The following is a 13,188-nucleotide window of genomic DNA, read 5'->3' on the forward strand; positions in this document are numbered from 1 at the left end:
AAACGCTCTGTACCACTGCGAGGCACAATGTGTATCTACTTACTGAGGTGGGATATTTTTAGGCAGAAATGTTCTTGAAAATCTTGCAGAGGCTGAGAGCCATCTGTTGTTTCACAAGGCAAGAGTATTTCATTTTATACCTCCAAGCCCACATTTAGCCAAAAATGTTGATATTTCTTATTTATTTATTAAATTAATTGAATAAGCAATGAGCAGAGAGACAGACTGGTTACTGACGGCAGCAGGTTTATAGCTCGACAATGATCAATTCATCAAAAACGTGGTTTTTTTTCTTATGTACTACACGCTACCAAGTAAAACTGACAAGAACACTCATTAGTGTAGACACTGTTACAAAGTGAAGACAAAGTTAACCATTTTTAGTATAATGGCGTCATAAGAAAGCCCAGAGATGAAGCAACTAGAGATGCACGATGTATCGGCAATAATATCAGATAAAGGATTCAACAAACATGCAACATGATGTCAACTCTGATCTCCAAATAACTTCCAGCTGATAGGAGGAAGGCTTGAGGAAAACATTTTGCATGAATATCTATTAGAGACCAGAAACAGCTAAAATCAGTAAAGGTACCTGCTAGGTTTCAAATTCTGGCTAGCCCATTTCTAAATGGAGTTCCACTCTGCTAATCAGAACCACTCACCTTCCAACATAAGTATCCGTTATTACAGTCAAGGGCAACCGCCCTAAAAGGCAACATTTAAATAATCTATGCTACGTTGCTTTTTTGAATTCCAGTTAAATAATTCTCAAATAATGTTGAATACCTCAGTCCACTTTAAAAATTTCTTACAGAGAGCTATGAAAGCTATTCTCTTCCCGCAGTGAAGTGGATTAACACACAGGAAAGGGAGCTGAACACTGCTTTGAGACAAACAAGGATATCCGACACACTGACCTCAGAGGACACAGCTATTAATAATAAAGCCCCACTATCTGTCCAACGGGTTTGCTGTTTGACTTTCTGGCAACTGAAAACCAACTAGATGGTTCAGAAAATAAGCAATGATGACTCACACTTTGTAAGTCAATTTTCTCTACATGAATAAACAGATATTAAGAGTCTTTTTTTAAATTTAAATGTAGAACAACTTGAGTTAATTTAAAAACCTTCATGGTGGTAACACCTTGCACTTGTCTTTACCAACCTAATGACACATTTATTTTGATTCAAAGTGTATAAAGTCAGAGGAACGCAGCCAGAGAGAGCAACATATTGTTTATGAGTGGGTTTATACATACAGTCCATCTCAAACAGAGTTCTGAGATAAGCATGGACTACCGTTATCTCAAGCTGCTCAACTGAAATACATATCTGACTTGAACACAAATGAATGCTCTGCACTTCTGACAGTCCACACTGATGACAGCAACATTTAAATGTTTTTTTGTTTTGCAAAAAACAAAAAAAAAAACCCTCTCTCAGGGGAAAATCTAACAGCAGTGCTGATGCTGTCAGAAAATGCAGGCAGCCCTGCTGGCATCCCATCTCTTTACCGCCTCAGACCATCTTGTATTGTCAAAAGTATTACCACAAGGAGAACAAATTCAAACGTGCTGATAAGATTTTCCAGAGTCTGATAGAAACCCGTTATGAACTGATCCAGGATTAAGGCTCATCAGCGTTCTGACTGCATAAATTAGAGACTGCTGGAAACGTTTTACGCTCTTATACAAAAAAAAGCTATTAAAACCTATAAATTAAGGTGCTGATTTGTGATGCATCCTCTAGCAAAATGGTAATAAGTGTAATAAAAATCTAACATATAGGATCATTATGTTTCAGCAGCTGCAAAGTCAGTTTTCTGAAAACATTATTCTGTTGAGTCCAGTCCTTCTTCTCTGGCCTGGTTGATGTATTTGTGAACTACTGCTAACTAAAAACAGGTTGCATGAGTTGTTTGTGGTAACAAAGGTCTGTAGGAAGTATTTTATGATTATTATACTGTCTTACTGTGAGCATCACCAGTTGATAAGGAAGGCCCATCTCACATGAGAAAAAATAAAAACAAACCCTGAGCAAAATGCCTTCCTAAAGCAGTCATGTGTCTTGAATCTTTATACATGCTGTCAGGTTAAAACCACAAACTTCTATGTTTTTTTTCTTGAAATATAAAGTGATGGATCAACACAAAGTAATACAGAGATGGGTTTCTACATTCTGGACAATCTGCAAACGGTGGCAAGCATTTATATTCCTGAGTTAATCATTCGTAGAACCACCGGTCCCTGCAGCTACTGTGTTTTGGATAATGTCTCGCAACTTTGCACATTTAGAGACTGAAGTTTTTGATGTTTGCGGAGAACATCTGTGAACAAGTCTTGCAAAGAGTCTGTTGCAAGACGTTTTATGTCTTGCATTAGATTCTGAGTTGGATTTATGCTCAGGACTCGGGCCATTCTAGCACGTGGATGATGTGCACTGCTACTCTTTCCACTTCTCATGTCATTCAACATGCAGGCCACATAGTTCAGTTTTGGTCAGAACCTCGTTCAACATGTTGGCAGTGTAACCCACATGATTTGCGACAAACCGGTAACAATGGCTTTCATCCTACCGCTGTCATAAAAGAAGGAGCTGAAGAGTGTGTGACCAAAAGTTGTCATGACAACAGATTCAGTTTCTGCAGCTCATCCAGAGTTAGCATCGGCTTCCTGGTTGCTGTGCTACATCATGTCTTCTTTCTGGGATTATCCATAACTCAGGATATTGTCTTTCACATATGAAATGCATTGTAGTTTCTGTTTGTTGAATAATAAAATGTGAATGGGTCCAACGGATAGGAATACTTTTGCTGAGCAATGTAACTGCAATCATGTTCAGAAGACAAAAGCAATAAAATAGCATCCTTGAATAGCATTCTTGTGTTACCTATATCCATAAGGGACAAAAACATAAAATATTGGAGAACAGAAGTGGATCTGAAAGTACAAAAACCAAGGGATACTATAATATCTGTAAAGCGAATGTAAGGTTCATCTAATCAGTCATAAACCTCATAAAAACCAGGGTTGGTTCATCTAGGATAATTTTCTTTCACTTCAGTATCGGGGCAGCTGAATGTTTGCCAACACGAGACAGAGATTAATGTCCCAAGTGTTAAATTAAGTCAGTAATCCATCACTACTAGTGTGTGTTTTTCCACAGAAGTAATTTGGCATCTCTGAATAGAGAAGAACATCACTGCAGCATCTTCTATTTCACCAGATGGACACGGTCACTGCAAATGTAGTTACCCGTCCCGAGCCAATTCGCTCAGAACCAACAGTGGAAGGAAAACAGTTCGTTTTCTCCTTGCCGTCCCTCCGCAGCGCCTTCAACGTGAGCCGTTTCCAGGACACCGGCGCTGGTGGGAGATATTTCTCAGAGTCGGCCCCAACACTGAGACGGGGACCTTGAATTCCCCTCTCAGCATCTCACATTCACACAGGCTCGAATTCCTCCCACTAAGCAGAGCAGTCAAGGAGATCACGAGATAACATTTTCTGGGTAATAAAAGGACAGTTTCGCCACTATACAGCTGGATGTGTACGTTCCCCACACAACCCCTGGCTATAAATAGCACAGCAATGACAGGAACTGCTTGGATAATGACTTGAACAGAAGATGAGAGGAGTCGTTGAGAAACTCTCAGCTCCTTGCTGTTGGACATTCATAACTACCTCCATCAATAACAAAGAAAATCCTATGGATTACCAGATTGTAGATGCTGTAGTTCTTAGTCTGATATCTTTACTTTTGAATGTTAGTTGCTGGACAGATCCAGTCCAAATCAAATTGAGGAAACAGCTCCATTAACAAATGAGCAATTACAAAATCGGATGTTTTGATTTTGCTCAGACTGCCATATGACTTGCACTTCCTGCGGCTTTTTAGAAGAACAGCCTGTCCTGAAAACAGCCTGGATCCTGCAGACAGTGTCCCAAATTAACCATGAGTAAAAAAAAAAAAAAAGAAAAGAGTCTTTAAGGTGGCGGTATTATGCGTTTCCCAGACACGTAGTGCCATTTTAGCAACTGAAGGTAACTAGATCACCTACAGCTGTTATATATATGCTGTATATATGTATATGATTATATTTTCCTTTAGATTTCGTAATTTAACACCTTGAAATTGGGCCTCTGTCTTTTTAAAAACTCATGGTCTTTCAAACACTCCACCTTCAGGAAGTCATCACAACATCCTGATGATATTGTTCCTCTATTAACCCTTTAACAACGTTTTTACCTGCGCTGCTCTGAGACGTAGCTCGTATAATGAGCTCAGCAGATGCGCAGTTCGACCAGGTGTTTGCTAATCGCTGCTGGCTAGTTTGAAGGATCTGAGTGGGTGTTTAGTGGGGGAGGGCTCCTCTGTAAGGAGGAAGCTCTGAAGCTTGGAAATCGCAGCTCTGAGGAAGAAGCTGCACCCCAAAGGTGGAGCTAGGTCCAACCAGGCGTTTGCACAGCTGAATGGTTGCCGTGGGAGATTAAAGGATTTCTCAAACATGCATATAAGAATCAAGGCAACACCCCAGGCATGTTTTTGATGAGGGAATAAGATAACATCATGATATAACCATCAGAAAATACATAATACCATCCCTTTAATGTCATTCTATAAAGAAAATATGCAGTGGAAGCCTCCTAAAGAAAAGTCCTTATATTAGAATTCTCTCATCTTTTCTGCCAAAAGCAACAGAAAACAGGGAGTGTTGTAATCCATTGTCCACTTCTCTCCTACTAATGCCAAGCACCCTCCACACTGAGATGGATGTGGAGTTCTTCAAAAACATGAATTCTCAAATTCAAACTGTCTTTGTTCCCCACTTGTAGATACAAATATCCTTCATAGTTATAAAAAAAATTATTTATTATTGAAGAATCTTCATTATGAATAAAATAATGATCCATCTGTTTACGTGGCAGGAGCAGAGTCACAAACAACATAGTCAGGACAGACCTTCTAGACGGGCCAATTAAAGACAGAAACTGCAACCTTTCAGAAAACTGCTGCACAAAACGCAACAATGGCTCGTTTAACTACAAAGGTAATGATCTAATGAGAAACAAATGGTTCGCTGATCACACCAGGAAGAACAGCTTGATGCTCCCAAAGGTGGTCCGGACACAACTTGGCACTAAAACCAACAATTTACACAAAACTTAAGCTGCTAAGCTGGTTCTGTTTTCCTTTCTTTTCGACATTTATTCAATGTCTCAACATTTTTAAAAAGCACCAGGAGAAAAAAACTAATGGATTTAATATTTCTTGGAACATTTTAATTCTCAAGGCAAATCTATTTAAATATTTTTAACAGCAGGTTCCAGCAGCACCTCGGTCTAAGGCTTTGAAATCTGCTGAGACGAGATTTCTAAATCAACTTAAAAGAGTTTAAACTTAAAGCTACGCCCTCTGTTGTAAGTTTGACTATTTAAATAGCAACTGGAAAAATATGTATTCACAGTGCTGGACATGTTTATTTATGGAAGTGGTAAACTGCCAGAGCAAGGAAATAAATTCTGGAGTTGTATCTTGTTATAACGAGATACAGACGTCAATAAAAACATGAAGATTTCTCTTTTTAGAGAGACATAAAAATACTTTCCATTGGCAGATTATGACTTCTTAAAAAGGCATAAAGAATCTCTCCGTCTTTCTCACTCTTGTTTCTTCCAGATGACAAACATCCTGTGAAGACTTGCAGTTTTATTATGTCTTTCTCGATGAAACAAGAACATATTTTGGTTTTAATAAAATATTAATCTCATTTTAACAAGTTTTGTATCTCATCATAACAAGATTCAGCTGCTGCAACATATCTGTCAAAACACCTCCTCCTAAATATCAAATATGCTCACTTTGCCACTTCTTTTAAGTCCAAATTAATGTTTCACCTTTTAAATCTAGGCCTTTTCCTAACATTTTTGATATGATCAGTATTGAAGGTTGGTTGATTTTATTTTTGCGATTTATAATAGTTTTAGATATGATGGTACAGCACTGTTTAAACTGTATTTAAACATGGCATTATAAATAAAAAGGTATTTATTTATTTGCATGTTTCAAATACTGAGCATTCAAAAATGGTTTGGCATGACAAAAATGATGAACATGTGGAGAAGCATCACATAGCCTCTGATAAGGATGGTGGAGAATCATCCAGCATACTTTGGGCCTGGATCTTTTCTCTCAGAACTGTAGTGCTTGGATTTCTTGAAATACTGGGGCATTATAAATAGATGTCTGGTGACCCTCCAGTAAACTGAAAATAGGTTATTGGATCGTTCAGAAGAATATTGATCTAAAACATATAGCCAAGTCAACAAAGAAATTAATACAAAAGACTGAGTTCTAAAATATACACAAATAGGAAGATTTGCCTATTTGTTTTGTAAAAAAGCAATACAAAACCAGTCTCTGATAGACTAAGAAACATTAGTCTATCAGAGAATTAGGTTTCTGTCTCTAGACAACAATTAAAGAAACTAAGCAGATGTTTGATCGAGCAGATGGGATGTATTGATCGAGCTGGAACCCTGTTGAGCACACAAACCCCGCCGGTGCAGCGAAATTCACTAAATTATCTGAAGCATCCTGTAGACTTCCAACATCCTGCAGGCGAGATTCCCCTCACCTGTTCAAGAATACAGCCAGTTCCAGGTCCAATTACCCTGGAAACAACATGTCCTTGGACTCTATCATCCTATATAAAGCAGGAGAAAACACGTCAGCTATAAAATGACCGTGAAAACCAAAATTACTCTCACTAACACTGTAAACAACCGTCGACAGTCACTTCTGCGTCGGTGTTGCCCCGGCCAAGCCAACACCGGTCCCGTGCAACTTAGACTCCTTCTTAAATGTCCGACACAAGACAGCAGTAACGTTAAAATATTTGGATTTTACCTGAGTGAACTGGAGAAAAATTAAGGAAAGCTGTAAGGTGAGAAAAAGATAGAAACATGTAGTCCATTTCTTCTCCTCACCTGTTCGCTAATGCGGCGAAGCTGCTGCTGCTGCTGCTTTCTGTGATGCTGCTACCGCCGCCGCCTCGCTCACGCGAGTCATTAAAGTGACACCCGCTGACTGAGCCGGTGGGTGGAGCGCGTGCTGGATGATTTGGCGCAGTGCTCGAATAGGTTTCTGGGAAACGTAGTCGTTAATGCTTCAAAAATGAGAAACGGACAGGACAAAAATAACAAGTAAAACGGCATTTTATATAAGTTTATATAACTTATTGTATACCTTTGATCAAAGGAAATAAACCTGGGCATCAATGACTCTGAAATTCAGTATTATCTCTGTATTATATGGTCAAACTTTGAGATTATTTGGCTTTCTTTGATGCCCTGGAGTGAGAAGAACAATGGCATGTTGTTTGCCAAAGCGAAGTTTTATTTATTTATTTATTTTAAATTTCTAATAAAAAGTCATTATTAACCTAACCTATTAACCTATTTTACTGTTGCTCACATATTCAATATTAATTCATTTCCAGCAAACCTCAACTGTTAGTACATCAGTGAGCAATAGCCCTTTTACTCTTTGATCACTTTTGTACCAGGTATTACATTTCTTCCCCAAATCTCCCAAATTTTTCATGGTAAACCTAATTATATATGCTCAGGAATATAATCCAATGCTACTTCAGAGGTTCAGACAGAGGAGGGCCAATAATCTTTTATTCCATTTTGAAAGTGTTGATTTTTATTTTGATGGATATGAGTTTCTTGAGATGAAACACGTTAAAATACCACAACAACTCCTAACTTGTGGTCTGGAATTATTTGAAGATCAAGGGTGAGCAATATTCTATGCGTGTGTGGGGAGGGAGCATGATTTAAATAAATACATGTTGGAGTTTGACAAATTTTCACCTTTCCCCTATATAATTCATGCAAAGAAAATGATTACGCACACAAAATTGGTCAAGAAGGAAGAATAAGCAGATATCAAATTAGGGGTGGGTATCGTTCTCTTTGGGGCCACTGCTTAGGGCAGTACGCAAGAGGGCAAAACCTCTAAAGGAAGCTAACTTAGACCATGTGACTCAGATAAATACAAGGATGGTTTTGGGTCAAGAACAAAAGTTGAGATGACATCAACTTTTGTTCACCAAGATTGATCAACAAAGGGAAATAAAAAGCTGAAAAACAGTCGCTTTAAATGTTTGGTAAAGTAAATAAATCAATAAACAGTCGCTTTTTCAGTGACTGTTTATTGATTTATTTGCTTTATTTGAAAAAGCAAATAAATTAATGGAATTTGATAAATAAAACACCATGTGTTAACCAGCAGGCGGTCCGAGTGGTGTTTCAATTCAGTTCAATTCAAAAATACTTTATTTACAACTTATTGCTGCATAAGTCTGTTGTCAACGGTGAATATCACGCCGCTGTCATTGTCTCTGATATCATGCCGCTATCAAAAATGATCTGCTATGTGTTTTAAAGACAATCTCCTCCCACACCGCTTCGTCTGCCCCTTATGCAAGATGATTCATCGGCTGACTGTGAATGAGCACACACACTTGGCTGTTATGTCGAATGTGCGGATGGGAGTTTAAGAGACAGTGGCGACTTTAAAAAATATACACACTAAGACACTAAGAGAGACATGATGTTTCAAGTTGTGTTTTCTTCACGTGATCATAGATATATTTTTTTCTACAAGAAAACAAACATTTTACCCACCAAAACTTAACTTGCGCTTAGAAAATAATTCGGCGAATCTGCACCCTATCAGCTCACAGCTAAACTTACATAGAGCAGTGTCATTGAGAAACATGGCCGCGTCCACGGGGGCTGCAGATGCTGCTGCCTCAGACTCTACAGGTCCAGCTTCCTCGGTTCCGACCATGGGCAGTCCAACGATCCAGTATAGTATGGTTCTGGAGCACCTGGTAGGGGAGAAGCGGCCCATTAAAGATCTGAGCCCCGGAGTTATGGGGGGTCTGCCGGTGCCTCCGAAAAGCGACGAACAGAAGATGATAGAGAGGGGAATGGAGAGCTGCGCCTTCAAGTCGGTCCTGGCCTGTGTAGGAGGTAAACAACCGCACACCTGGGGATAATTAGGTTATGAGTGAATACAAAATGGTTTATGGTTGTCACTTTTCTTTCAAATGGAAGAAAATCAATGTGGCATAGATCCGTATTAAGGAACATAAAATCCAGAGCAGCCAACTTTTAGAAGTCACTTACTATTTTATTTTTAATAAAGTCCATAATTTGTGTGTCATTTAATCTAAGAAAAACGTAGTTGTTGGTGAAAACCTCTGATGTTCTTTGGGGAACATTAGTAAACAAAACCGCATCATGAAGACGAATACAGGTCAGGGGTCAAGTTGAGAAGTTTAACTACCAGTAGTTCATTTTTGTCCTCTGTAGAGGACATTTCTAAACTTGAATATCTCCCACCCCCTGCATTCTACTGAATTAATTCCTTTTGGTATCTAGAGAGGACATTTAGGGCCTTTCAATGATACAATGAAGGGGTGGGACTTTTTGAAGGGGAAGGCCTTTTTCTAATTCATAAAAATGGCGTTCATCAGTAATAACATTTTATGGGAAGAGACAAAGTAAGTGCATAAGTATTCTACTTACCTTACAAAGACTGTGGGATTTAAAAAAATGGTGATTGGACAATATTTAATTTTCCTGGTAATCAGGAGGATATAGGAATAACAGATCACATAAACCTACCAAGTTGTTTGAACCATTTATGAAGATAAGCTTCATAAATGAAGCAGCTATAGCTGCTTCGCAGAGAAGAACCAAGCCAAAAAAAACACATGCATCTTGTTCCTTTTACGGTTTTTCATTACTTTGGTTTGGCCTGTCCGGTAAAATTCCAATGCAAAACAGCAAAGCTTTTGGTTGTAACGTGACAAAATGGGAGGCAGATTTAAAGATGATTCTGAAAACGCTGATGAGAGTGTGTTCTTCGCTTCTAGTGACTCCTTATTTGTATCTGATAATGGAGCGTTTATCTTTCCACAGGGTTTGTCCTCGGAGGAGCTTTTGGTGTGTTCACAGCTGGTATCGACACCAATGTCGGCTTCGACCCCAAAGACCCCCTGAGGACGCCGACGGCTCGAGAGGTCCTGAAAGACATGGGCCAGAGGGGCATGTCGTACGCCAAGAACTTTGCTATTGTGGGCGCCATGTTTTCCTGCACCGAGTGCATCATTGAATCAGTGAGTGGCATCATTTCCGGTTTTGTCCGACGTGACACTGAATGTGACATTTTGTATCGTCATTTTGATTGTGTCTTATTTTTAAAAATTATTATTGTTGTAAAGAATTTATAATACATTTTCCAAGATATTTAAATATCGATCTTGCCGTTTTAACCTCTGAGGAAAGGTGTTAGAGCGCCCTCTGCTGATTAAATCTGAATATTACTCAAAAGGGCTTTTAAATCAGGAACTTGATCACAAAGTGAAACACATTATATTTATTGATCTGTCTGTTTATTTCATTCATTTACACTTTAAAATAAACATATCACATGTTACAAAAGTTTTGAACGATAAGTAGTTGGAAGAAAAAAATATCTTTATAGTCTACCCCTTCTCTGAAAAGTTAATTCAATATACCATTAGCATCTAAGCATCAATTAACCATTCATATAAATACATATTTAAATGTAAAACAAACAATGTATATAAGAAAGATATATTATCTTTGTAATGATGCAGCACTCTACTGACACAGATGTATGTTTGAAAGCCTTTATTTCTGTTAATTATGATTTTCCACTTGCAGGTGACGAAAAGATGAGATTTAAAATTAGAACATTACACCAGACAAATAAAAAAATTATGTAAAAATTTAGAAATGTGAAATTAATAAAAAGTATGTTTAATACCTGCGTAAAAGTTATTTTCAAAACATACTTTTAACCCGACGAACGGGCCTCATCTAAACTTGTATTCTAATTTATCGAATACGACTTTGGAGGGGAAACCGCAGTCTTTGTCCTCCATTTGTTGTGTCTCTGTCCCCTTGAAGGTAAATCCATCAGTGTTTTTGCATCCATTTGCTTTGCAGCACAGAGGAAAGTCTGACTGGAAGAATGCGGTGTACAGTGGCTGTGTGACCGGAGGAGCCATAGGCTTCCGCGGTAGGTAACCTCCTCCTTTTCCACTGGCTTCACCCTAAAACTGGGCTCCACTTCATGTCGTTTCTCCATTTCTCCTTTTCTTCTGTCCGTCGCGCAGCTGGTCTCAAAGCCGGAGTCCTCGGATGTGGAGGATTTGCTGCATTCTCCGCTGCCATCGAATATTACTTGCGATGAGACGAGAGGCTTTTACGGACGAGAACTTGTTTTCTATGTGGACTTGCTGCGAGGAAGCCGGGGCACAGAGAGGAAGGTCGACGAAGGTTGGCTTCAGGGACTCTGCTGGGACCTGAACAGCGCTTGTAGGGGATGTTCCTGCGTCTCCAGTCACAGAATCTCATGAACAAAGAAACTTCCGCACCCGGGTCCTGATACCGAGGCCCGGAAACCCGCTATTTGGTTACAGACTCGTTATATAAATAGACAGGATGTAATCAAGTAGGATTATTTATATTAAAGTTTGTTTTTTTTAAGCGGTTCGTTCACTCAGTAATTTTAACAATAAGAGGTATTCTAGTTTCAATTTTTGACTTCAGGAATTTTCTGAAACATGCAATGCCTCTTTCTTTGTCAATCTGTGTGTACAGTATGATGGCACTACTAGTTATCATTGTGCTCCCGATTATGAATTAAAGGAGATAAGAGGATGAATGCTCTTTGTCCTCATTCTTACAAAAATAAACATAGTAAAGATATTTAACGGGCTTTTATCCTCAGACCCCTTTAGTGATGCCCTTAAATAAAATCCATCACTAACTACAAGGTAGATCACGTCTCTGAAACCTGCAGTTCCCCTCCAAACCAGTTGGTGGCAGCAGTGATGTATGCTTAGCATGTATTTAGAAATATAGGCGTGTATTTATTGCTTCAACCAAACATTTTCTTTCTTTAGTGAATTAAATGTAAAATACAGATGTGATTAACTTTTAAATCATGTCCAGTCTATAGGATTCACTGGTGAACTCCAGCTGCAGGAGGATCTCCTGGATGATCAGTTTAGAGATCATTTTGGAACATCATAGGTGCCAATACTAACCTGTTATGTTTTTGTTTATATTTTTCCATAAATTTAGAAAAAAAATTCTGTTTTTTCTTACTTTGTCATTAAGTGTTGTTTGATCTGTTCTTAAGGATTCTGCAACAATAATGTGGGAAAAGTGACGGAGGTGTAAATACTTTCTGGTGGCTCTATAAGATTAGTTAAAGAAATTAACATATGGACCTATGAAATTAATGTTTATCAAAGTCTGCGTGAGCTGGTGGCATTTGGAAGAGTCATTGGCAGCAATGACGGATATTGGCCACTAGAGGGTGCAACATGCGCAGATTTAGTCTCCAAACAAGCTGAAAACGTCGAGAAGCATTTCTGAAGCGTTTTCCAAATCAGTGTGGCTGCTGGAAACAACAGGTCTGATACATGATGTTATTTAATGCTGTTAAAATATTTATCGCCATCTTCACATTTAAACACCATTTTCTAAGCAGCTATCATTACCAATATGGGAAGACAGCGTTATGAAAAAGTCGTTACTGATTTCTTTTGTATTTTTGTCACTCCTCAACGTTTAAATATATCCTAATATCAGTCGAAGACTACTTTTTTTTCAGTTTTCAAATCACTACTTAATTTATTAATGGAGGAATACATAATCCTGGCCTCACGAGAAAGAGTTATTGACCCCTAAAGCTAATAACCGGTCGTTCCGTCCTTGGCAGCAACGACAGCAATGTAGCATTTGCGAGGTTTTGGTTTATCTTAGGCTTTATGTTGGATACTCTTTCTGACACATCTGCATTTATCCAGACTTGGTACCGGCACAAGGAATCACCGGGTTCTGACCCTTTATGGCCGCATTCGACCGCTTGTGACTGCACTGACCTCTCTTTAGTGATTTCTTCTTTCTGGCAGTGATCAGGACCTGGATGTGGCTAGCTAGTCTGTGTTTAATCTCAGTTATTTAACGTTTTATCAAAGACCAGGTATGTTTCGATCTCTTTTTCGTCTTTTAATTAAAATCATCCTTTAAAAACCGCTTTTTTATTTACTTTGGTAATCTTTAAT

The 13,188-nt window shown here is 38.6% G+C and overlaps 2 protein-coding genes across 5 annotated transcripts in view; one reads left to right on the top strand and one right to left on the bottom strand.

The window, feature by feature from the left end:
* Positions 1-13,188, bottom strand: part of specc1 (sperm antigen with calponin homology and coiled-coil domains 1) — a 98,070-nt gene that overhangs the window by 78,296 nt on the left and 6,586 nt on the right. Inside the window, exon 2 of one of the 4 annotated variants that reach the window (XM_016668270.1) lies at positions 6,992-7,027. The gene's annotated coding sequence lies outside the window, so the exon portion shown is untranslated. The other 3 variants (XM_016668274.1, XM_016668269.1, XM_016668272.1) reach the window with 3 other exon arrangements.
* Positions 8,707-11,777, top strand: timm22 (translocase of inner mitochondrial membrane 22 homolog (yeast)). Its single transcript, XM_007545833.2, has 4 exons — positions 8,707-9,049; positions 10,004-10,200; positions 11,057-11,129; positions 11,227-11,777. Exons 1-4 carry the CDS (start codon positions 8,791-8,793, stop codon positions 11,301-11,303), a joined length of 606 nt encoding a protein of 201 aa, XP_007545895.1. The 5' UTR covers positions 8,707-8,790; the 3' UTR covers positions 11,304-11,777.

This window comes from Poecilia formosa, unplaced genomic scaffold, assembly GCF_000485575.1.
Source record: "Poecilia formosa unplaced genomic scaffold, Poecilia_formosa-5.1.2 Scaffold14, whole genome shotgun sequence".
Taxonomy (NCBI): domain Eukaryota; kingdom Metazoa; phylum Chordata; class Actinopteri; order Cyprinodontiformes; family Poeciliidae; genus Poecilia; species Poecilia formosa.

Bases quoted from the DNA above. Each gene is read 5' to 3' on its own strand.
- timm22 (XM_007545833.2), top strand. From the start codon at position 8,791: ATGGCCGCGTCCACGGGGGCTGCAGATGCTGCTGCCTCAGACTCTACA. The intron at 10,201-11,056 runs GTGAGTGGCATC...TTTGCTTTGCAG, and splicing joins CCGAGTGCATCATTGAATCA to CACAGAGGAAAGTCTGACTG. The intron at 11,130-11,226 runs GTAGGTAACCTC...TCCGTCGCGCAG, and splicing joins AGGAGCCATAGGCTTCCGCG to CTGGTCTCAAAGCCGGAGTC.